Consider the following 25,811-nt stretch of genomic DNA (forward strand, 5'->3'; position numbering starts at 1 on the left):
GGCCCCCTTCCTCCTGACCCGCCGTAACCAGGGCTGTCCTTTGATTTGTTTTGCATCCTGGGATTTTGCCTAATACTATGTTTACCACTGAGTAAATAGGCTGAGTCTCGTTTCATAGGGTAAGAAAATAGTGAAAACATCTGCACATTATTTTATATAACTTGGTAAGGAGGGGAAACTATGAAATGAGGTGTCACATACATTAAAAAGAAAAATTATTTGATTGGCTATCACCTCAGTGGTTGCCTGATTGGGAAAGCCTGGTTGGGTTGGGTGCTCGTGGGTATTCTTAAGTTTCATCTTCTCAGATTTGAGTGCATTGACTCTGGCTTAGGTTTTGGTTTCCTTGCATAGGCTACCAAGGCATTAGAGCCGCCCCTGTCTAATGACCTCCTTGTTTAGTTACTTCAACACACGGAATATTGAATTTTGAATTGGGAACTTTCTGAGTTTTGCGGGCAGTTTTAGAATAAAGACCATGAAGAAGCAGCTGATGGGTTCTATGTATGCAGGGCTAGTTCCTACACAAGTTGTCCTATTGGTGCACATGATATATGACAATGGTCAGAAAGATGTGATAAGTGACTTTTACCTACACAGAAGTGCATGAGCATACCTCCGTGTCAATTTTAAGTCTCCCCCCACCCCCAGAATATCCTTCCCAATTGACTCCCTTTTAAATTCTGCTTGTTACATGAGACTCATCTCAATTTTCATGTTGTCTAAAAAAACTACTGATATTCCCACCAACGTCTATACTTTTTACTTCCTTACATGACCATAGTAGTTATGTCAATGATCTCCATTTTTAATATATGATTACACATTTCTTTTGTATTCTCCCAGCACCTAACATAGGGTTTGGCAGAGAACGGAATGCTCAGTTCTGCGTCCAGTGAAATTGAACTAGATTAGTCAGCCAGCATTTCAGACCTAAGGATAATGTTCCTTGTGAAAATCATAATTGAAGGTCATTTAACTTTTATTGATTAGTGTTAAATTAGATTGGTATTATCAAACGCAAATGTATTTTTCTGAAATTATTTTTATTTTAGGGTAAAATGGTGCAAAAGGGGACATACACTGAGTTTCTGAAATCCGGGGTAGATTTTGGTTCCCTTTTAAAGAAGGAAAATGAGGAGGCTGAACAATCGTCCATGCCAGAAAGTCCCACGCTGAGGAATCGGACTTTCTCGGAATCTTCGGTTTGGTCTCAACAGTCTTCTAGACCCTCACTGAAAGATGGTGCTCCAGAGACCCAAGCTGTGAGTTTCTCATCTGGCAACATGCCCTGGTTCTCGCCGCTCCTGGTGATCTCATGGGTCTTCAGTCTGCTCTGCTCATGACATCTTCTTTGGTCCCAAAGCAGATCCTAAGGTTCCCAGGCTTTATTCCATGGAATTTGTAGAATTAAAACCGAACAAAGGGAGCAGGCCTGATTGGGGTTCTCCTTTGGGTATCGGATGGAGAATCTTACGGAGATCAGTAGTGAGGGCGTGTACTGCTACACACTTGTAGGTATAGGTGGCTCACACCGATAGCATCCTAGAACTCTTGAATTTTTCATAGATAAATCCTACTTGCTCTGGTGGCCCCAGGCTTTCCTTTTGCACCCAGAGGCTTCATTGAAAGACTCCTTCAGACTGCGTCCTGCTGTAGCCCACATTGAATCAGCTACTTTTCCTATATGTGGGAATGTCCTGGCACCACAGATGACTGATAGTATTATTTTGCCCCACTGTCAGATGGTTTGTGGTAGGCCAGAAGTAGCGTGTGTAAAGGACCTGGTCACAGTAGACACTTGAGAGTTAGTTCCCATCTTCCTTTCTTACCCTGCAAGACTGAGACCCACACCTGATCCATCTTTGACTCCCCAGTGGCCAGCACAGGGACCAGGACATCCTTGGCTCGTGTGAATCTCTAATACATTCTAAGTCCTCCAGACAGAAGTGCAGAAATGCACTAACTCTTCCTTAAATATATACACAGGTATTCCTCAGTAGCCAAATCCAGGAGCCTGGATGATTCTGATAAGTATTCGGATTAGTCTCTCACATTTCAAACTCGTGAATCACTCTCTAAAATTCAGAAACCAAATTGGTTCCGAACATACGCTCTCCTAGCTCTATCCAAACTCTTACCACTCCATTTTACTGCTTAAACTCAGTTTACTGTATGTATTTGATAATATTATGAGCCCCTACTTTATTTTATGTTTCCATCATTGAGTGAAACAAATAATTTAGAGTGATACATTAGCTACATATCCTTGTATATTATTTCGGAACTAGTTTCTGCATTTATACTTGAATCGGGTTTGTTGTGCCTGTGTTGGAAATCATGATGTTCTATGTTCAGCAAAGCCACACAGCAGCAATCGCCTTGTGCAAACGATATTTCCTTATTTCTAAAGATTCCTAGAAGTGCATGGCTGGGTCCGTGGGTAAATGCATATATGGTATGGCTAGATATTCCTACACCCTTGTCCATAGGAGATGTACCATTTTGCGCTCCTGTCAGTGTACGAAATGTGTGTGTTTTCCCATGGCTTTGTCAATGGAGTGCATTACTGAACTTTTGAAATTTTGGGGTTCATTATTTAAAATTTTGTCTCTCAGTGCCTTTTTTCCTTCCCAGAATGAGAATACACCGGTTGCAGTAACCGAGGAGAGCCGTTCTGAAGGAAAAATTGGTCTTAAGGCCTACAAGAATTACTTCACAGCTGGTACTCACTGGTTTATCATCATCTTCCTCATCCTGCTGAACACCGCATCCCAGGTAAGTAAGGACATTGGCTTTATTTTGTGCTGTTAGCTTGAAATCTACAGGAGCATTTACGTTTGTACTGTATTTATACTATGTTACTGTATTTTGCAGTCCCCCTGTATTTGCCATGAAATAGGCTCTCTGTGGGGAACGAAATAAGTGATGTGTACCAGTGTTGAGCGTGCATCACAAAGGGCTTCAAGGAAAAAAAGGAATGTCTTTTAGAGATTTTAAAATGTAATATGCCCTTCCTTGACCTGTTGTTCTCTGGGGTGTTGGGCTTGGCACAGCCTTGACCTGAGTCGGAAGGACCATCTGCCTTTTCTGGAGCCTTTCGATTCTCCATTTTAGTAAGTGAGAGTTTTGTGTCGGTAAGTGACGTTAGCGTTTGATTTTTGTGTTTGTTTTTTTCCCTACTCTAGGTTGTCTACATTCTTCAGGATTGGTGGCTTTCACACTGGTGAGTTATTTCTGGTCTGACCGCAAGATGCTATACAATTGAAATGAAGCCTCCCTTTCTCACAGAGTCTTGGGGGTGGGGTAGGGTTTGTTCAGCCTGCTCTTCTAATCCTCACTTGGTTTCCTTGAAGAAAAATTCAAGTTCTTGCTGGTGATGTGTGACCCTCCCATGGTCTCTACTCCTGTCTCATCCTCAGCAGCATCTTCTCAGACAGTTTTTGAGAACTCACAGTCGTGATTCACATTGAATTTTTATGAAGCAGACATACACAGGCCCCTGTGAGCTGGAAGTCATCTTCCAGTATAAAACGTATCTCCCAAGTGGAGGTTAAGTTTATTTTCTCCTTTTGTATTTATCTAAATTCCATCTACAGCTTAATATTTTTTCTTCCCCGGTCCGTAGGGCAAATGAACAGAGTGCCCTGAACGTCACTGTAAATGGAAAAGGAAATGTAACTGAGAAGCTCGATCTTAACTGGTACTTAGGAATTTATTCAGGTAAAGTGTAATCATTTGGTCTATTATATGAGAGTCTGAGGTGCTTACAATGAGCCTGTGTGAGTAACTAGGCTTCCAGGAGTAATTCAGTAATGTCTTAACAGATTAAGAGTCTGAGTTGCATTTACTCTGTGAATTAATTAGAATAATTATTTTTTAAAATCTACTGGAAGAAAGAGGTTCAATGAAGAATCTTAATTTGCTCTGTACTGGATTTTGGAAGTTAAACCGGGATTGAGCATTCAAAAAATCAGCCACTGGAAATATGTGGCTATTGTCTATTCTAATAGGTTGCTTTTGCTAAATCTTATATTATTATATGGATGGGCAAGGGGATTAGAAACGGATCCCCACCCTCTAGTTCGGATTGTTCCAATTCTGTTTGAATAAACCCTGGCTTTTGTTGAACTTGGATGAAATCCTCTGGCAGCAAGGCCCCCCAAATAAAAGCATTATTCCTTCGCAGGTATGCAAAGCTCCCTTCACCATATTGCTCATCTCTTGGGCTTCACTAATTACTTAAGAGGGAAGCTAAGCAGGGCAAAATCCAGTGTCTGGGAATTAGGCTTCCTTCTCTTTCTTACCTAGAGATCACAATGTTATCGCCTTCCCAACTGTGTGAGTAATTTAACATTTGGCTTGCCAGACTAATAGTAACACAGTACTCTGTTTTCACGAGAGTGCTTAGAATATATGTAGCATTACGTACTTTTTAAAGGAAATCCTCATCTGAAATTTTAAATATCCCCCCAGGAAATGCTCATACAAGCTTTCCTTGAAGATAGAACAAGTTATCTTCGTAAGAGCCTCCTCACTGAAATTTGGTATTTATTGCGTTGATCACTTGCTAAGAAATCTAAATCCATTAGCTGTTTACCCTCTGAATTGGTGGACTATGGGAGACCTAAAGAAACAAGGAAAATGGTTCTGTTATATATTCATGTGGGCTAAAGACAATGCCTGCCTATTGATGGAATTTAGGAATTTGAGCAGCCTTCAGAGTTTTAAAAAGGGTGATATGTCATCTGAAGGGAAAAAAAGTACTTGATGGAATATTTATTATGAGTTATCCCCACTGTGTGTAGCATTGTGAGTTCGAGAGACGTTAGGGGAGATGTTTAAATTTTTATATGAATAGGAGGTATTCATTTATGTCATTAATAAAATAGATAAATGATTATGTTCATTCGAAAATGCTTTGTGTTATATAAAACACTTAACGAGACATTAGTTTCTCATTTAGATTGATTATCTCATGTTAAAATATAATTTATATTTTTTTTGCAATTCAACTAGGAGGTTTTCTACTTGCAACTTAATAGGGTATTTTCATATTCTTTAAAGCTACTTGGGCATTTTTTACAAGGAAATGGTCACTCATTTCTCCTGTTCCCTGTTAATGTCACATGCTGGTACCAGTTTTAGAGCGAGAGACCTGTTGTAAATAGTAAGATTTGGGATATGGCGAAGGGAAGATCAACTACTTTTTATAATTGTCTTCTGAGGTTTTAATAGAACTTGTAATTGAATTAGGAAAGAATGGAAGGAAATTTACTTTACACCTGATTTTTTTTTTCCCCAGGTAGTTTCTATTTAATGAGAGAAAAAGAAATCATTTTACGTTCTTCTTTATAAATGTATCTTGTGAATGCATTAAACTCTTAATATAATCCAGATCCTTTATGGAATAAAATACATAGTACCTTTATAAACTGCTTGAAATGCTTTAGCATCGTGGGAGAAAAGGCAGAGATCCTGTGCTCTGAATGATGTTTCTTTCTTTCAGGTTTAACGATAGTTACCGTCATTTTTGGCATAGCAAGATCTCTGTTGGTATTCTACGTCCTTGTTAATTCTTCACAAGCTCTACACAACAGAATGTTTGAGTCCATTTTGAAAGCTCCAGTATTGTTTTTTGATAGAAATCCAATAGGTAAGTCAGACACCAAGTGTCTCAGTAAATATGTCTTATTAACATATTTAGCGTCTGATTGCATTTCAGTATTTGAAAGTGGAGGTGATGCTCGTGATGCTTGGAAGAAAATCACTATGCGTGTTGATTTATTTTCTACAAAAAGCTTCACTGACATTTTTCTTCGACCAGAGAAAATTTGAATAGAGGGGGCATACAAGCTTTTATTCCAATTTATGTGTGTGTGCGTGGAAAAAAATAAACGAAGGTTCACTTGGCAGAATGGTTGAGGAATCCATTTGTTGTGTGGCATACAAAATACCCTAAATTCAGTGCAAACATGTTTAAATGTAGTTGACTAGTTGCTTAAACATTGGCTGTATCAGGTAGTGTTAAGTAAGCTAGGCTATCTTTTAGGAAGGACCCTCTTACAAGGAATCTCTCTACATGAGACAGGCTGTGTGTTTCTTTCTTTTTTTTTTTCATTGTCCATCCATTTCTGGAACCACAGGGCTCTTGGATGTGCTGTATGAGGTTTACCTAAAATGATAATGAAAAATTAATTAAAATCCAAGATGGATAAAATGCAAACATCCTCTTCAATATGTTATTAACTCTATAGTTTTAAAGTAAACTTCTGGTTACATATTAGAGGCTTGCTTGTATCTGCTAGGTGGGTCATCACTAGTAAGGTCATGATATGAGTATACCCAATGATTTCTAAGTGATTAATACTGTAGTTTGCTGTGTATAATGTACACATTTTTGCCCAAATTCGTGAGGGAAAAATAAGGATACGCATTATTCATTAGTAGTACTAACTCCATATCTATATAAATGTTTTTAATTCTTTTATTTATGAGTTAAATAAGTGTATTTATGAGTTAAAAGTTTAATTCTAGAAATCAATAACCATATCTGTATGCAAAATAATACCCTCGACTACGATAATTGGTTTTGTTGAACTTAGGACAAACTTGCAATGATGAATAGTTCTCGGCCTTCTATGGTATATAGATATCGTAAATTTGTTACTGGTACATAAAATTTCTTGTACCTTGTATCTGTTCTTGTGTTTAGTACTTATTTGTTGCATACAATTTCTTGTACCATAATATGTTAAAAAATAAATGTGAAAATTCCTTCGTAATACGAAAAACAAGTACTATCTGAATGTAAGAAAATAAAAGTTTGAATTAAAAAATTAAAACGCAAGAGTTTCCCCTGAAAGTTTGGGCCAAAAACTTTGGTGCACATTATGCACAGGAACACATTATACACAGCAAAATACGGTACCTTCTCTCTGAGGCCTTTGGCTTGTCTTGCTTCTGAAGGTAGCCTCCTGACCCGGGCTCCTGTGAAGAGTTAGTTCATCAACATACATCCCCACTCTGTTCAGTTGCTTAGGTTTGTGGTGAGCCCCAGGGTGGCTTTGTTTTTGCAGGTAATAATTGATAGAACCTGTGGAGGCAGGGAGATGGGTTAGAGGGAGCTCAGGAGTAGCTTTGAACTGGCCATTGACTCACCATGTGACCCAAGCCAAAGCGTGTAGATGCTATTAGGCAGGCAAATCGCAAAGCAGGATGTTGTTGTGGTTAAAAGTATGGACTTGAGTCAGCTGCCTGGCTTCAGTCCTGGTGCTAGTTACTAAGTACTAGCTGGTTATAGTTATATTAATACTTATGTGCTAGTTACTTAATTTCTCTGTGCCTCGGTTTTCTTATCTGTAAATTGGGGATACTGTTCATACCTGCCTTATTAAGATATTGTGGGAATTAAGCAGGTTAACACATTCACAGTGCTTAGAGCAATGCTTACGACATGGCCTGTGCCTAATGAATCTGAGCAACAATGGCGATACCTCAGAACTTACTCACCTGTGAAATGGAAATAACTGCTGCTGCCCTTCCTGTTTCAAAAGACTGTTGTGAGGATGAAATAAGACTCTTCTCAAAAGCACCTTGTGTAGATTTATCTACACATGTTCAGCCCAGGCACTGTGCAAAGCACAAGGAATTGTACACTGCAGAGGCCCCTAAAATTTACAGTCTTATTACAGCTGTAGTTAGAAAGTGATTGGAGGACTTATGTACGATTACGGCTATAAAGTCGCTCCACTTTGCCAGTTAATTAGAAAACTACAGTAAAAAGTTTGGAGCGTAAAGTGGGACTGAATTTCTGTTATCACAGCCGCTGAATGCTGTGACCACAGTTAACCGGACTCTGCATGTTCAAGTCCTGTAGGCTTCTCCATGTGCTGATTTATTTATTATTCAAGGATTTAGACCATGTCTAAATCTTCGAGGTTGCTAATCTTAGAGCCGCACAGGAGCGCTTATCTTGCCTCCCCTTCCTGTATCTATTGGCAGGACTTTATTCCTTCAAGAAAATAGAAGCCCAGGTAAGGACTCCAAAGGTAGGCCTACTTTGTCCGGAATATTTAGAGGCCATGAGGTGTTTACTCTTTGAGTGGTAGATGAAAAGGTGCTTTTAATTAAAGACATTTTTGTATGGTAGATTTTAAATTTCCATTTGGATAAAACTTTTGCACTTTTTATTGTGGGAAGAACAAGCCAGAGCTAGAGTGATGCTTCACAGTTGATATTACTGACTGTACGTACTTTAATGGTTATATTATATTAAAAAAAAACAAACCCAAAAATCAGAACTTCCCTCTAGAGTAGAGAGGTAGACGCGCTCGAAGTTCCGTTAAATGTCTGCAAGTGCCCCGCATACAGTTGCTGCCCCAGAGTTACAGAGCATGTTCTCTGAGCAGCACGGAGAGATCAGGAAGCACATCTTTCTCTTCCCAATACTTTTTTATTCAGGGAGACCCCATGGCAAGTACTGTGTTTCCCCCAAAATAAAAACCTACCCCAAAAATAAGCCCCAGTTAAGATCATTAGCCAGACGGATGCATTTAGTACGTTACGACGATGTTCCAGAAAAAGATGAGATGACTGTATTTGAATAAATGTAGATTGTTCTACATGAGAAAAATAAACCATCCCCTGAAAACATGCCCTAATGTGTCTTTGCAGCAAAAATTAATACAAGACCTGGTCTTATTTTCGGGGAAATACGGTATAAGGCCCGGTCTTATTTTCGGGGATAAATGGTACATTTTCTATGAGCTCAGGATCCTGCCGGCCTCCCCAATTTTAGAAAACTGAGGGGACAGATAGGCCTTTTGCCAGAGTATACAGAAGCTCCTCAACTTAGGATGGGGTTACGTACCAATAAACCCGTGATAAATTGAAGACACTACATTGAAAATGCATTTAATACAACTAAGCTACCAAACGTTGTAGCTAGCCTCGCCTACTTTAAATGTGCTCAGCATACTTACATCAGCCTATAATAGGGCAAAATCATCTCCTTGCTCTGCCCAGGATCACGAGAGAGTGTTACGTTGCATATCAATAGCCTGGAAAAAGAGCAAAATATGAAATTGGGTGTATGATTTCTTCTGAATGTGTATCACTTTGTTGCACCATCGTAAAGTTGAAAGATTCTAAGTCCAAAAATCATTAAGTCCAGCCATTGTAAGTTGGAGACCATCTACAATTTCTAGCAAACTAGACTTGGGTGGTAGCTGGTACAGCTCCCAGAAGCTCCAGGCAGAGTCCCACTGCATCTGCCTGAACCACAGCCCAGCTGGGATTTGTGGAGGTCTTGCCCAAGTTCCCTTCTGTACCCTTCTCCAGTTCCCGTGGGTGCCAGAATATTCTCAGTGACCCTGATATGGCTTATAGAAATGTCTTTTACACTCATTCATGGGTGCTCCCACCCCAGATGTGTTGTCTGTCTTCTCGTGTTTCCTCCCAGATCCTCATGCATTTTATTAATCAGTGGGGACACTTTGCAGCTACGCAGTTAACCAGGCCTGTAGTAGAGGGTCCTGAAACACTGGTTGCCCCACCGAAGTCCCAATTTCACTTACTTGGATTTAAGGAGGAGGGCAAGGTAAACCTGGAGAGCGCATATTTCTTCTCAGTAACAAAGTCTCTCTGGCGCAGTTTAACCATTCCCGAGAGCTGATTTTTAAGAAAGTTCCCTTTCCCAGCTCCATGACTAAGTTGCTCTCCATTTTGAACCAATGTATGGTAGCATGAAATTTACATCATTTATTTGTCCAGCTAATTTTCTTCTTTTTACCTTCCTTCCTCTCACCCATCTTTATTTTTCATCCTGTCTTCCTAAGATGTATTTCGGTAATGGTATTGTGTGTGTCTGTTAAAGAGCTGTACATTTTTAGCTGCCCCGACATTTCCGACTCATTTTGATTGAAACTGGAGTTGAATAGTGTCTTACAGATGTGACCTGTGTCCACGTGCTGTTTCCTGCATCTGCCTCTTCCTGGTCAACATTTGTCTTCTATCATCGTAGCCCCATTTCAGTTCTATCAAATGTTAATACATGGGTAACACAAATCCCGGGTCAGCAGTAAGTCATTCAGAAATTAAGAGATGATTTCTATTTTAAATGTAAATCATATTTTCCTTGCATGGGCAGAATTCATTTTATTTTTTACATCTAGCACAAGAGGGCAGCATGATCTACATTATTTCAAGGATGGAATATAAGAGCATCTTATTGCAAAACTGGGTGGTTTTTATTTTAAAGCTTTCTTGGAAATTCCATTTTTATAGCTTGGGTCTTTGTATTTTGTAGTGTTGATATGGAATTTTAAAAGCGTTGTCATGGTTTATTATGTAAACTCCTTATGTTTACAAAAAATTATGGTGTTGTCCCGGAATATCTAGTATTTCAAGCAAGGTTATTTGGATTTCTTAATTGATACCTTCTTGCCTAGTAACTGGAATAGGCAGCCATGGACATCTTTACTGGATATATTTTAATTCTAAAGGGTAGAATATGGTCGTTTGTGGGACTTGAGTCAAACATGAGTTCAGGGAGAAATATGAGCACACAGTTTCTTCAGTTTTGTTCCACGCCGTCAGAGTCAGCAGAGACATTTTATTCTTATCAAGTCTCTAGAATTTCACCCTTTGTTTTGGAGACAAGATGAGTGGATAGTTGTCTTGTTTTTTTCATGCCTAATTATGGTGACATAACACTTGGCTGAGTGTGTTGACTATAATGGATTCCAGATAAATATTTATTTATTTGATTTCAATTTGTTAATTTGTCTTTAAGAAACTGAACTGCTGGTGTCAGTAGATGTTATGTTTGTTTATTCTCTCAGGGAAGTGCAAAGTTAATATTGGGCTGTGGCCAGTATGTTCATTTCACTCGACTGATGGTTCTGCAGTAGAGTGTGTGTGTATGTGTGTGTTATTTATGCATCCGGTATAAAAAAAAAAGTACAAATTTATATTATTCTTTTTCTTTACAGAACAAGTTAAATTAGGGCTTTATATACTATAAAAAGACAAAGAAACATGCCAAGTTTTTTTTGTTGTTGCCATTTTTATTCTTCTGGTGGAAGGTACTTGTACCCAGTGAGGTATGGAACAGGAATGATTGCAGTAATGTTTAAGAGAAACATATTGTTGTAGTCTCCCTAATGAAAGATCTAGAATTGCCCTAAGGATTAAGATTTCCAATTTGACCGAGTGGGAAATGAGACTCTCTCTGTAGGTGATTTCCCAAATGTCCTGGATTAGGAGCTGAGGGTTGTAGGGAAGAGGGTGTTAGGGGTTTGAACTATTGTTCTGTTTCTTGAACCAGGAAAGGGACTCCTTAGAATCCACTACAAGTTGCTAAATAAATACTATAACTGTGGGGAAGTGAAAAATGAACTGGAAGCAACCTGGTGAGCTTTTTGTACTATCAGAGACTCTGTCTTGCTATATACCATTATAAAATCAATTGTCAACATACTGCTGCCTTAACAGAAAAAAAAGTCATCAGTAGAGAAGAAAGATAATTGTAGGGAAACCTATCTGTCTGTTCCGTTAAAATGACCACTGGAGTTAGTGCTAAGTGCATATTTTTAACAAGTATAATATTTCAGCACTGTCAAAATTACCTTGACGGTAATAGGCCTGTTAAATTACAGTTCTATAAGTTAGGAGGTAAGATGGCTCTGCTTAGCACACATTAATCTATGCCTGTTCACACAAGAGATTCTGCTGAGCAGGTAGCATGTTACAACAAGAAATACTGGCCCTAAAACCTCTGATTTATGGTAGGTGTTGTTTTGACACAGCATCATTCAGACAATTTACAAGGCAAGGCTTCGTGTTAAAATATTTCACCAGTGTCATCATTCGTCACCGACATAAATATTCAGTAGTGATGCTGGAAAATTGGTAATATGCCCATTCATGCCAAATCACTCGCTGTGTTTCCTTTCAAGTGAGATCTGTTTGTGGATATGGTTAAAAGAAACTATGATTTTTCTTCCTTGAGAGCAGATGAGCTGTAAGAAATTGAGAATAAGAATAACAACTACCCTGACAGCTTTCATGTACTCATCTTGCCTGGGTTGCTTTTAATTCTAGCTTAAGTACTACAGGCTTCCCCCTCTCCCCGCTGCCCCCCTTCTTCCTTTTCTTGCTTAGCGCACATTGTAAAGAATGTATTTATAAGTACATTAGTTAGTTTAACAGGCTTTTTGTGTTCAAAGGAAGAAGTTAGTCATCATCAGAAAAGCTTTGTTGCAAAACAAAAACACACATTTCCCCTCTCATTTTTCCTTGTTAATAATAACAAATGGAAGTAAGTGACTGTAAAGGGAATAACACAAAAGATTGCATCAATCATAATGATTCTCAATAGCCGCATAAATATTATTTTTTCAGGTTTGACTGAAACAGCTAATAGTTTGAAGTAGGTGTGGTAATTAAATCCTGTTGGGTTGTCACATATTAAAAATAATGTTTTTTCACATAACAATGGTTATATGTACTTAAACTCTTATCAGGGTGATACTAAGTCATATTTTATGGGAGTTGCTCATTTACTGCTAGTAGTATCATAAAAGCCTTTGTTACGAGTTTAAATAGTTACTTAGTTACATATATTTGATTACTATTGTTATTTTGTCAGTAAGCTCCATAAAGGTGATTATTATAGCACTTGTCTACAGTTGGTAAATATTGCACCATTTTGGTGTACACTTTTAATCTGTTAGAATGTTCTGATTATTCTTTATTCATGTTTCTTTTCTCCACAATAATCATACATGGAAATACTGACAACTTAGTAACAGGGAAAGCCCTGTGTGGTTGGTTGTCTAATAAAATTTTAAAAAGGTAACATTTGGGAAGCTTGTGCCTTGTTCAAAGTGGTTATCATGTAATAGCTCAGGAAAATGTAAGGACGATATTTTACGTGTGTTTTTTAATTTTTAATAGTAACTATATTGATACATATATATCTCTCATAACATGTATAAGTTCACTACTTTAATATTTGTGGCTATGATGTTAATACCTCCAAACTCCTAGGTTTTTATTGGTTGGATACCTTAGAACTTAGAGCTAGGCAGTCTTTGGTACTCAGGACTTCCCTGGTGTATCTCAGTTTCTGGTATTAGTATGCTCAGTAATTTGGCATTACATGGGATATGTAATTTATGGTAATTTATAAATTAAATTTTATAAATAATTTATGTTTTATAAATAATTTAATTTCCAGTAATTCCAATACTGTCATTTAAAAGTCACCCCCCCATTACTTCAACATTTTAGCTTTTTGTGACAGTCAGAAAATGTATTAGTCTCTTCATGACATAGTTCATTGCTTTTGTATACCCATTTCAAGAGAAACTGGAATAATTTTTTGGGCCAGTTGTAACATGAATAAATATTGAGAAGTATATTACTGAGAGCCTAATATGTATAAAGCACAGTCTTCTGACACAAAGTAGGAGTTGATGCAGATTTGCTGGATTGAAATTCTGTACAATTTTGCTGTAGTGCCAAGTGCTCCCCTAAAATATTGTATTTTGAAAGCACTCTTATGAGACCATGGGGTGAATTCTTATTTTCATTTTAAAACTGGAGTCTAATCTGTTATCATTTCTTCCCTGTTCCTGTTATTTTAAACATTATTACTTATTTTGCCATAAAGAAAATGGAACAAAATCTAGATATCTACAACACTGAGCCTGTGACATTTCATTTTACATAAAGTTTAAAGTTTGGTGTTGTTTTTAATCACATCTTTATAGTACTTGTCACAATTACAGTTAAATTATAATTTAGGTAATTATGTGTTGACTGTCTCTTCTCTTAGCCTTGGGCTCTCAGCCCTTAACAGAGCATGTCTGTTATGTTACTACAATAATCTCTGAGCCCAGGATTGGATACATTGGTAGCTGATTAGTAAGTATTTGCAGGCTAGATAGAAGAAGGGATGGTTTCAGGAATGTATTCACATCTCTCCCTGCCCCGCCCATAAAGAACAATGGAAATAGAATTAGATGGAGCCTTTTGGTCTTACGGTTGGTTTTTATATTGAACTCTTCCCTATGATTTATTTTTAAAAGTAGAATTTGTAAAAGATTATGGTGGACTTTGTTTCTACATGTGACGGCATGAAGAGAAAACCATATATATTGGTTCTTGGAAGCTGCAGTTCATGGAACTAGACTATACAAGGTTCCAAGTTCTGTTATCTACCAATCAAGGAAATGAAACCATCAAACACCTAATACATTTGCTTGGGGTTTAGTTGTGCATTGAAGGTGAATGTTGGCAGTTTGTGGGTTAAATATTTGGTACCTTATAGTTTTACCTTATAAACTACATGCCCTTAAGAAGTAAAGAGGAAGAAGTCATCCATTTTAAAACACCAGTATTCTTTTTAAAACTTATTGGATTGTGAGTTGAGATGTAGGTTGAGATCGTAGGTTGAGATGTTGCGATGTCCCAGCTCTGCTAAGAATATAGCTTTGAAAAATAGCTGGGCCCGCCACTTCCTTTCTCTTGGCCTCAGGTTTCTAACAGGTAAAAAGAGGGGGCTTTTTCACTCAGGTATTCATTGGTCATCTACTAGTTGTTAGTTGTGGTCCCAAACATTGGGACAAAAAGTTCTCTCTTATCAACACATTTGCAGACTTAAATAATTGCAGACACCGGATTGTTTAAAAAAAAGAGTGTCAATATTTTGCGATTCCATATGGTAAAGATACAGATTCAATATTTAATACAACTGTAGAATGGAGATCTCGATTCAAGTATACACACAGCACACACACACTTACAGACATAACCCTATGGAATACTTTTTTTTCCATAATCAATTATATAAGTGGTTGGCCTTGATCTCATAAAATTTCCAAACAGTGTTCTCCTGGAACTTGAAGACTAATTGTTTTCAAAATGAAACCACACCAGTGGGAGTGTGAGAAGAATTTACGAAACAAAAGTAAGTGATTCCTTTTTTTAGAGATCATAAGGTCTAAGCTTACAGCAAACTCAATCTTGACCCTTGACTAGACTCGGGTACTTTCCTGACCCATGAGGGACTGTCTGGGAGCTAGAGCTCGTCTCCGAAAAGTGTGCTAGGGAAAGGAGAGGGAATCCAGGACTTCCATCGTTGCTCTTTATAAATATCTACACACACTTCTCTTTGGGCCCTTTAGAAGTGTGTTACAAATGCTTTGATAGTAGGTAGAACATAAGCAATGACATTTTTTTGGTAAGTAATGTTATCATGAAATCAACTCTGATCTGTCGAGTGTGCTTCTCATTCTTGGTAACCAGCATTAATCTCTTAGAAACTCCCCCCTCATTTAGGTAGAAAGTCTTTAATATCGAGAAAAAAGATGACCAGCTTCAAAGTATACTTTGAGTGGAAGTTTATTTAAATATTGTGGTTAAATAAAAAGCTATCATAAAATCAAATTCTCTGTTCTGGAAATATTTTCCTTTCATTTCTTTTTTTGCATTTGCATTTTAATAGATTGTATCACATGGGGAAATGTTTCAACCTCTTGAACACCTGGAAAGTCTATTTTAGACTTGTTATGTGTTTTAGACTCTTTATCCAGACATTATTCCAAATACAGTCATTCCCTCATAGGAAAATCCCGCCTCTAGGTCGGCTGTTGGTAGAGAGTGGTGCTACTACAGAGCACCTTGTTGCTAACACCAGTGGAATCCAGTGTTTCTGCCCTGGTTGATTTTCTGCCTAAATCCCTGATTGGGGATGTTTAAGTCAATGATTAGTTAATGATTTTTTTCTCTGCACTTCAAGTGGAAGTTTCTAGACGTGTTCTTTTGATTGAGTGACTAATCCATCTTTTACTATGTTTGAGGCATGGAATCAAAAAGTAAAGCTATTTTGAGGGTGTGGTTGAGAAAAACAATGCACCCACTTTGTGTTCTACACAAAGATATTTGAAAAGACACCGCAATGTATACGGATTTGTCCTTAAGTATATTTTCTCACAATATAATTCCGTCTGTCTATATCAGCACTGGTGCTTTGAGACGTAGTCAGAATCATGGATTAATATTTTTCATTACCTTTAAATATTTAAAAATAGATTAAGAAGGAAATGTTTGCTTTCTTGTGTGTAGTTATTTTTAGAATTTGTTTGTTTCCCTGTTGGTGTCAGAATGGCCTGGGTTCATAAAATTTCTTTCGGGGGAACTATAAAGTCATGATTCGTCACTTTTTAGAGAACAAAATGGTAGGAACATCTTATATCTCATGCAAAAATAAATCTTCTCTGTAGTTTTCCTTTTACTTAGCATTAAAATGAAAAAAGAAGTCAAAATGGTTTAGTAAGTTCCACCAATGAATGAGTGATATTGTGGACAGAAAGAAGTATTCTCACTAGTGCCAGCTTTTATATGTTAGTTTTGACATAGCCCTGTAAATGAAAGGAAAATAAACACATATTTCAAGATGATGAGTAGTCAGTGTTACTAGAAAATTGTTCTTCCTTCACTTCAAGATTAAATAGTTGTTGACATAAATAGCCAGAGTAATAAAAGGGAGCACCTGTGTAATCCAGAAACTCATTGGTTTATCGTACACTCAGATAGGCTGCTGTTTAGTAATGAATGAATTGTCAAGTCTTAAACCAGGTTAATAGATTTAACTCATGCATTAGGGAATTCTAAAAATTGAGTTCAGAAGCTTTAATTCCCCTTGATGCCAAATTTCCTAACCACTCACATCTCCTTTCGCAAATGAGACACTGTAGGATTTTAATCCTTATTTGACCTGGCCTTTCACGTAGGTCGTCTTTTCTTGGTTCTTCCTATATCAAAGTAGCTAAATTTTCTAGATGAGATTAGGAAGTTGTAGGTGACCAAATGAGTGAGTACTCTATAAGTTTTTGATCAACACTGGATATTTTTTAAAGACATAGCTCATCTTTTCTCTCCCCTTTATCCTCGTATCCATTTTTTATTTGATATCTGCAGAGAACTTTGGTTGTCATCAGTAGCCATTTCAAAACTATTACTGGATAGGGAGTTGAGATGCAGGTCAAGATGTTGTGCAGTTCCAGTTCTGCTAGGAACATGGCTTTGGAATAGCTGTGCCTGTCATTTCCCTGGCGCAGTCGTGATCCTCTTGAGTGAAGCACAATTATCTTAAGCAGCATTGGTGTGGGCTGGGGTGGGGAGTGTGTGTGAGAGTGAGAGAAACTTCTTTTTATTAGATCGTCACACGAAAATAATTAATGGATTATTTTGTAAAGAGATGTGAAATTTAGAGTTAGAAAATGAACCAGCCAATAAAATGAGCTTTGACTTTGCCCACCACCAAATCTAATACTTTTCCTTTATTTTCCAATAGTGGTTTTGAACCACCATGTGATTTGGGGGTCCGTGGTGCTCTGTGGTAAAGAGAACACTTTGGAATCAACTCCTCCTGAATGTGAATTCCAGCCCTGCCATGACAGACAGACCTTTGCTGAGTTATTTAACCTCTCTCTGCCTCAACTCTACCTGCACAATGGGGATGATAGTACAGTAACAGTCCTAACCATTTTAATGTGTCTGAGAATTAACGTATGTAAAGCATTTGAAAACAGTGCTTAGCAAAGAGCTGACATTGATTGATTTTAATTAAATGACATGATAAAATTTGGGGTTTTTTGTCCCCTCCTTTTTTTTCTTTACAAAATCCAAATGAATATGCCATTTAAAATAGCAAGGAGTGTGGAAGGGCCTGTATGTTTTCTCAGATGCAAGGAAAAATAGATAAATAACTAAGACTAACAAGCCACAAAACAAAATCAACAGCGTGTTTTTGTTTGCTTGTTTTGTTTTTGTTTTCATCTGGGCTTTGCTTCATTCCAGAGTTCATTTTAATTTAATTTGGTTGTACAACGAGAGCGCAATTTTGCATATAAGTACAAAACATCTGGTTTACTTTTTGTTTGAAAATGATACGGCTGAAGTTTATTACAGGTCTATTGTGTAATTAAGGAAAGACAGTTTGAAATTTTATAAAATAAGTTTTCTTTAATGCAACATTGGAATTATTCCAGGGAAGTGGTTGTACTTCTTAGGAGTAGCAGGAACTTATCATTATTATTTTTTTTAAATGTGATATAACTGGTCAAAATGTAGAACTTCTATGTATTCACCTTTTTCAAAAAGCATGAAAAATGACAAATTTCACAAGCGAAAGTTAAAGTTGACCTAAGGCAGTTTTAGATTGTCGAGCCTTCAAATTTTATTCATGGGATGTTTTTAGAGACATTTCGTGGTTTGTTCACTTCAGTTAATTCCAGGCAATCCTTCTGCATTTCTATCAGATGGACATTCTGATACTACTTACAACTTCCTTTGCGCGAAATATGGTTAAAAGCAGCCTAGGAAGAAAATGAAATTCCTGGTTAGTTCCTAGAAATTATAGATTATATTTTTAAAGCAGTTAAAGGAATAATAAACCCGACAGAATAAATCCAGCTCTCCTGTATATACTGCCCAATTAACATTAATAAACTAACAATTTAAATGCCATAAATTATTGGCTGGGTGTAATAGCACTGAGGTATATGAAGAAATACATAGTTTTGGGTGGAGAGACCTAAATGAAGACAGAGTGCCTACTAGTTGAACACCTGCCAGGTAGTTGTGTTAGTAGTTAGGCAGGGAGCACCTAACTAGTCCTGAGCCAATATTCAACCTCAATAATGTCTGAGAGGCCTTCCTCTGAAATTCAGTGATTCTGTCATCCTGCAGAATGCTCTTAGAAATAATTTGATAAAAGCTTAAGAAAAACAAAAACAGGTTGTTTGTGAGGACATCAGAAGATTTTTATGATACTAGTTTCTGTACACCCTCTAGAGATCTATTGCATGACAGAGATTTCATCTGTTGGCAGTTATAATCTCATTCCCTGACAAACTGAATATCAGCTTGAATTGTAATTTGCAATATTTTCCCATGTCTTGTCATATTATAACAACATCATAAATTTATTTGACAATTTAAACTTATCAAAATACTGTCCTTTCCATTGTCTCATTTCATCTTCAATGGCAACAAAGCAACAAGAAATCTGCTACAATCTCTTATTCCTCTAGAGCAGGGGTATCCAAACTGCAGCCTGCGGGCCAACTGCGGCTCGCAATCCGTTGTTAATTGGCCCGCAGCAAATTCCAAAAATATATTTAGTTTACTTAAATAAACCAGGTGAGGCAATACGTACTTCACCTTGAGTGAGTGGCCCGGCTGTTTGTGTATTTTACTGCATATGGCCCTTGGTGAAAACCGTTGAGAAAAGTTTGGACACCCCTGCTCTAGAGCTTGAGTGCAGCAGATCCATGCTCTTTGTCGCCTCCTTGCCCAATCCTCTTGTTATTCTCATCATTTTTTATGTGGGAACCATAGTGATATGATACCTGTAGTTGAAAATGAAAGAACCAGATCGCCCCTTATCATTAATCAGCATACAGATGATAACTAAACATTTATTACACATCTCCATTTGCTAGTGTGCTGGGAATTTCGCATAAGGTACCCAGATAATGTATTCTGAGTTCTCCATAGGCATATTCTAAAGATATGCTACCCATTCCTGCGTATTATAATATTTTATACAATAATGGTGACTTTTCAGGTAAAGGTTAAATTATGGTTAGCATAATATTTCCTATATTAATGTGGACATCATATTAATCAGAAATATTTTCAAAAATTGAGAAAAATTTGTATGACCTGGACAATTCATCATACAAAACAGGTGTTACAATGTGAGTAATGGATGGATAAGTGTGTTGATACATAAACTCTAATTTGAGTTACAAATATGAGAGTAACAAATATTTCAAATTCTTTGATCTTCACCTTCCTCCTCCTCTTTACCCAGTTTTTACATGAGCTTTCTTGCTTTTATCAATTTCTAGAAAGTTTTAGTATTTGAAAATGAATTAGTCCCAGAACAGGGTAGAATTTTTTTCTGGTTTTTGAAAATTACATGATTACTTTAGCCTCTTCTCATGGCCCTAAATTTTTAATAAAATTTTCACCAGTGCATTTTATGACTTCTTAAATAAGGTTTTAAAAATTTTATAATATGTTAGGACAATCTTAGCTCTGAAACTCGCAGTATTTGGTATTATAAGAGATAATGTGGGGTCATGGTATCACAGCGAGCTGCTTCTTTAGCATTCAGGTCCTTCCTGGGACTGAAAACAACACAGTCCTTCTCAACTTTCTTTATAACCTAGAGAGAGGGACAGAGGGAGAAGGAGAGAAAGCGATCTCTCAAATCCTATCTAATTAGAAATACTGTTAACCATTTTAAGATGTCTTTAATCATTTGCATAAAGACAAAACTGCCTTTGTGTGGGTTCTTTTGGAAATGCTGTTCAATGTCTAATTGGTCTATAGACTTTGGGAGAATAACATGGTTATAAGTCTTAGTGATTGGAGTAGTCAGGATGGAACGCTGAGAAGGTTCCTGTTGGGAACACAGCAGAATGACATCCAATATTGTAAGAATCCCATCCAGCTGTTTATAGATCTAAAGAAATGGGGGCAATAGAAGATTGGGTAAATTCTCTTGTTGGTCTAGTTCAGATGAGTCATGTTACTAATGTCTGGTGGTTCAGTTCCCAACTTGTCATGGGACTAAAGTTTATGAAAATGGCAGCCCGGAGCCACAGGTATATCAATCCAGATGGCATTCCACTTGAAAATACTATTTCTCCTCAATCATTCATTCATTCATTCATTCATTCATTCATTCATTCATGCTTTGGTACCTGGTTCACTTTTCAGCTACTTACCCTCCTCCCCCTCACAAATTAGGGTAATGGAAAAATCAGAGATTCTTCCATCATCTGTTTTACTGCCTGTCTTAATTTTTTTTTTTTTTTTTTGCAGTAACATTAGAATTTTGCTTTCTTCCTTGTTTTACTGTCCTCTGTAGAAATCAAACAATATTTGGAAATTTGCAGGAAAAATGGTGTCTAGGAAATCTAATGTGTTTACGAGGCTCGGTATTTTATAGTGAGATACTTAATTTTGCTTATTTGCTTTTTCACAAACAGTGTAAGGATAGGATCTAATCCTAATTGTAGCCACCTTTTTGTTCCGTGTTGTAAACTTAGGTGTATAACGTAGATGTATACACCTACATCCAGGAGGAAAGAGATATCCTTTGCTCCTGGAAAAACCTCTTTCCAGTGTTTTTTTTATGTTTTGATGGTGTGTTTAAAGAGTCAGAAATGCAGAAATAGGCTTCCTGAATAAAACCTGCCATTTGCTGTTGGGGGTATGGTTAGCTCCCTGGATGACGGACCAGCTTCTCCTTTGTTGGGTTAAAATAACACAACCTGGGGTCTCCCCGCTATTACCCTCCCCCACCCAATCTCACTTCTAAGCTTCTTATCAAATTGGCTAAAACATATTAAGGATTGTTTATCAAAAATGTTGTTATTCGCCCTCCCTCCCCAACTGTGTTATATGCAATTTAGTCAGAGAGATTGTATGTGGAGCTTTGAAGACACAGGCTGTGCAAAAAAAAAAAAAAAAAAAAAAAAAAAAGACTGGGTGATAAAGAATTCATCTGGACAAAAAATTAGAGAAACAATGTGAGACCTAGGTAAAAAGGGAATTAACCAGAAGAGTTTGAGGCTAGGGAATAATGTGTTTTGATCTGAGAAAAGAAAAGTGCTGGACTTGCTTCTCCATTCATGTTTTGATGACATTTCAGGCACTTGGTAGCTCTACCCATTCAGCCTTGAGCTGGCTTGCTGTCTTCAACTTGTAATGTCTTGGTGAGTTAAACCTATCTTACTCTTTTCTGAGGAAAATACTAGCAATTTCAGGTTTGTGCTGAGTGGATGTATGCAGCTCTAAGGAAACCTTCCCAGAAGGAGCAGTAGGACTTTTCACCAGGCCTGTGGAGTCCCGGACTGTCCCAGAAATTGGCATGCTGCAGTAGTTTTGCTTCATTACAAGCCTCCACTGGTATTTAATGGCACCAAGTTTCGCATGCTGGTAAGGAACACAGTTAAGGTCATGGTCTGAAAGGACTTTGATGTCCTGCAGAAGCCCGATTTCCCCCTAATATGCATGAAAACCTTGTGCGGTATAGCTGTTAGCAGATGAATATTTGTTCCTGTAGGTTACAATAGCAGACATATCCTGAGCATGATGGTAATGCGGGCAGAATATGCATTTGGAAGAAAAAGGGGGAAGAGCTAGTGTGCAAAAATTAGCCATGGAAATCCATGAATACCAGGCCAAGAGTATCCCTGCAAATGTGTCAGCTGCAGTTTACCAGGAATGACTGACAGACACTTCTGCAGATTCTGCCAGAAATTTCTGATTGTCTTAAAAGTTCAGCTAAATAATTTCCTTCCAGATTTCACACCCTCTTCAAGCTCTTTTTCCCTTTTAAGAAATGTCTACTTCGTTCCTAGATTTTTGTGTTGACAAGACTCATGAAAGGGAGTTATCCTGTGGATGTCTTTTTAACCATCCGTAAAGAAATGCATATTGATTCTCAGGGCCGCTACCCTGGTATAGTCTTCGGAAGCCTGGATTACTGAGAAGGTTTGCTGTTCATTTTGTGTACTTGTGCAAGGAGAAAAGTTTTAGTTCCGCATCAGGTTTTAATACACCTGCAAATTCCCCAGGCAATCTATAGCTTGTTATTAGACTGTCTTTGTTGTTTCTCCTTTAGAGGTTGTGGAAGATCCATGGACTGCTCTCCCCTCTGAGGGAGACAGGAGAATAGAGACAACCCCTCCCCACAGTTGAGGACATACGGAACCTAGTGGGACTGCGCTGGGCTAGTGATGATGTGTCGGATTTGCGGTGGTTGAGGTGGTTGGCGTTATGGTGCGGAGAGACTTGGGAAGAAGAAGCTGAGGCAAGGCTAAGGAAGTGGAACTGTTTTGAGTGCAGTTGGGAGAGAGAGGGTGTGGGGGTAGTGGAGGCAATGCACAGAATCCAATTCTAGCAGTGGAGAATAGAAAGGTCAGGATGAGCACTAGAGGCCAGGAAGTCCGCAGAGAGTCAATGAAGTTTTCCATCTGCGATGTTGCCAGCTTCGTGCCAAGGGCTGCAGTGGCCATTATAGAAGTTTATATTGGTAGAGATGTGATTAACCACTCAGATATTCAGCACCAAAATCTTTCCCGTATAGAACAGCTACCGAGCAGGGAGTTGTCTAGGTACGAACTGAATGGGCAAGTGCAACTGAATATGACACGGATGGTTAAATAACTTGAAGCTGCAAAGAAGGAACTCAGAATGAAGAGAAAAATGAATTTTTTCTATTTCTTGAATTTAAACAATTTCCGTAAAGCCTGCCTTCTTGAGGTGGATGCAGACTAGGAACAATACAGGCATATAAATGTCTGTATTGTTTCTAAGCTCTCACAGCCCCACTCGGTGTGGGCTATGGGGGTGTCCAGGCAGGGAAGGCTCCTGGAGCTCGGGGTATTTTTGCTCACCCCCCACACAGTTTGCCCTCATGCTTTTGTCTCAGGGCCAAGTTTCTGGGTTGCAGCTGCTACAGGAACACGCTAGAACATTCCTTGTTTTGAATTTGACCGGTGGTTATCCCGCCCCCACCCTCTCGCCCCCTGCCACCTTTTATCGACACCAATCTTTGGAAGCCTCTTTCATCACTCTTTCAGGTGGGCAGTGCCAGCCTGTCTCAACATTGGCCTCAGTTCTCAGAATGAAGTTCCCATACTGTCTCTTTTCTAAACAGGGCAAATACTGAAAATGCCAGTTTCTAAACACATTCACTTAACCTTCTATCCATCTGTTGAGATACACTTACCGAGCCTTTTCCATGAGTCAGGCATGGTGTCACCCAAACCTGTGTGTCTTCTACTAGACACCACATTTGTATCCATAGGAAGTGTGGTTGTGATTGGCCTTGTGGCAGAAGAGGCCTAGGGGACCGGACCGCAAGAGTGTGCAGGGTGACCGAAGCAGGTTTGAGGAGGGGCTGCTGTTGGAGTTTCTCTGATGAAAATGACCAGAGAATGCATTGGAGTGATCCAGGAAGTGGAAAGGTGTGGTTGGGGTGACGCTGGGCCTCCCAACCAGGGAAAGAAGGCCTTGGCTATGCAAAGGCCTTGACTATGCAAAATGTAATCTTGACTCTGCTTTCCTTCACCCGAGGCCCACCTCTGCGGTTTACCTGTGCAGGAGTATGTGGAGTGAGTGCGGGCCAGAGTGATGGGAGGGGCTTAGCAGGACTATTCGGGGTGGGATTGTGCAGGCTGTGGGCAGGATTGGTAACTCTGTCACTAGAGCGAACAGGAGGGAATCTTTCTGTCTGGTAAGATGCCTGATCTCAACTTTCTGCACTTGGCGAAACTTCGTCTCATCGGAGAACCTCATAATGGGGTACAATGGGATATTCGGGGGATTTTCTTTTTAAGCTTAAAGGTATTTTAACACATCACAAAGTTTGGTAACTCTCTGGCGCCTGGTTCACACTTATCCACTTGGTTTGTGGCCATTTGATTCTTCAGTTTTAATTTAATTGCATCGGGCATAACCATTGCAAATTCTGTCTTCTCACTGTTTATTACTGTTCAAAGTGCCTCGCAAAAATGAGAAAAGCCAACATATTTTATTATACCTTTAACCCAGAAAATTCCTGCGTAGTGACTTAAAGTCTGTACTTGTGTATGCTTAACTTGAAACTCCAGGACAGATTAATATATTGCCTGGATTTGTTTTTGTAGTTATAAATAATGGCCAATCTTTCATAAATACTCATCTACCACTAGTTATTTAAAAAGTGAGTTGCAGTAAAGTTTTGACTCTGGAATGGCATTTATGTTGCCTCTGTGGAGAGACAGCTATAGAACATTAGCGGATCCAGTTTCCATGCCACTAAGAGACTTGAGCTTTCTAAAAGTTTTATTATTGTCAGAGGGGGTTTATCATAAGGAAAGAATAGGACATTTTTCTGTAAAAATAAAAATGCTGTTCAGTGGTGTCCCCCCCTCTCCTTCCCTGAAAAAAATAAAACTTTGGTACTTAATCAGGGTTCCAGATGTTTGTATGTATTTATTTATTTGGATATTTATAGTGTTTTCTGTCAAGCAATTTGCCTCCCTGGGTGCATTCCATAAATTTAAAAAACATACATGGCAAAGCCACAGAGATCAAAGACCTGTGTCTTATGAACTCTTTGCAGCACTTTAGGCCATTCCCTAAAATGATTTATATTAAAACAACTGAGTAAAAGCTTGTACTGTCCAGAGTGTGTTTTTGAGGAATGTTCTGGATGGGGACCGAAGAACCTGGTGAAGAACCCGTCTAAATTGGAGTTCTTCCTCTCTGCTGAATGTGCGCATCGCTCTGAAACACTCCTATAGCACAAGGACGTCAGTTAGCTCACTGGGACATCTCGGGTCTCTTATATTTCCACATTTTATTGTTGGTGTTTCTGTTATTTCTTCCTGTAAAACACAGGAATTCTTTATTTCTCCACCCTCCTTGAAGATTATTAATCCTACCACATAGAACTTTAAAGACTGCTCATTAAAAATATGGGTTTCATTTTCTATATTATTTTTAAAATAATGTAATATCTACCATCTAAATGGAAAACAGCAAGACTTTTTGTCGTAACCAGTATATGCCACTGTGACTAATATCTCTGAAAGAGGAAGTGCCCTTAGCGGTGGAGGCCTGACAGAGAATCAGCCAGGGGCCGGCCTCCGCAGAAGCATTCTTCTGTTCTGAGTAAGAAAGTCTTACATACAATTGGCCTTCTTTGAAGTTCCTACCTGATTTGTTCT

At 38.3% G+C, this 25,811-nt stretch overlaps 1 protein-coding gene across 3 annotated transcripts in view; it reads left to right on the forward strand.

Moving 5' to 3' along the window:
• Positions 1-25,811, forward strand: part of ABCC4 (ATP binding cassette subfamily C member 4 (PEL blood group)) — a 246,122-nt gene that overhangs the window by 116,913 nt on the left and 103,398 nt on the right. For all 3 annotated transcript variants that reach the window (XM_019737179.3, XM_074329431.2, XM_074329430.2), the window contains 5 exons: positions 1,056-1,265; positions 2,638-2,778; positions 3,189-3,226; positions 3,629-3,723; positions 5,510-5,656. In XM_019737179.3, coding sequence (XP_019592738.3) covers positions 1,056-1,265; positions 2,638-2,778; positions 3,189-3,226; positions 3,629-3,723; positions 5,510-5,656 — 631 coding nt within the window. The remainder of the gene's footprint in view (positions 1-1,055; positions 1,266-2,637; positions 2,779-3,188; positions 3,227-3,628; positions 3,724-5,509; positions 5,657-25,811) is intronic.

The sequence above is a fragment of the Rhinolophus sinicus genome, chromosome 16 (assembly GCF_057876585.1).
Source record: "Rhinolophus sinicus isolate RSI-liver-muscle chromosome 16, RSI-T2T, whole genome shotgun sequence".
In the NCBI taxonomy this organism is placed as follows: Eukaryota; Metazoa; Chordata; class Mammalia; order Chiroptera; family Rhinolophidae; genus Rhinolophus; species Rhinolophus sinicus.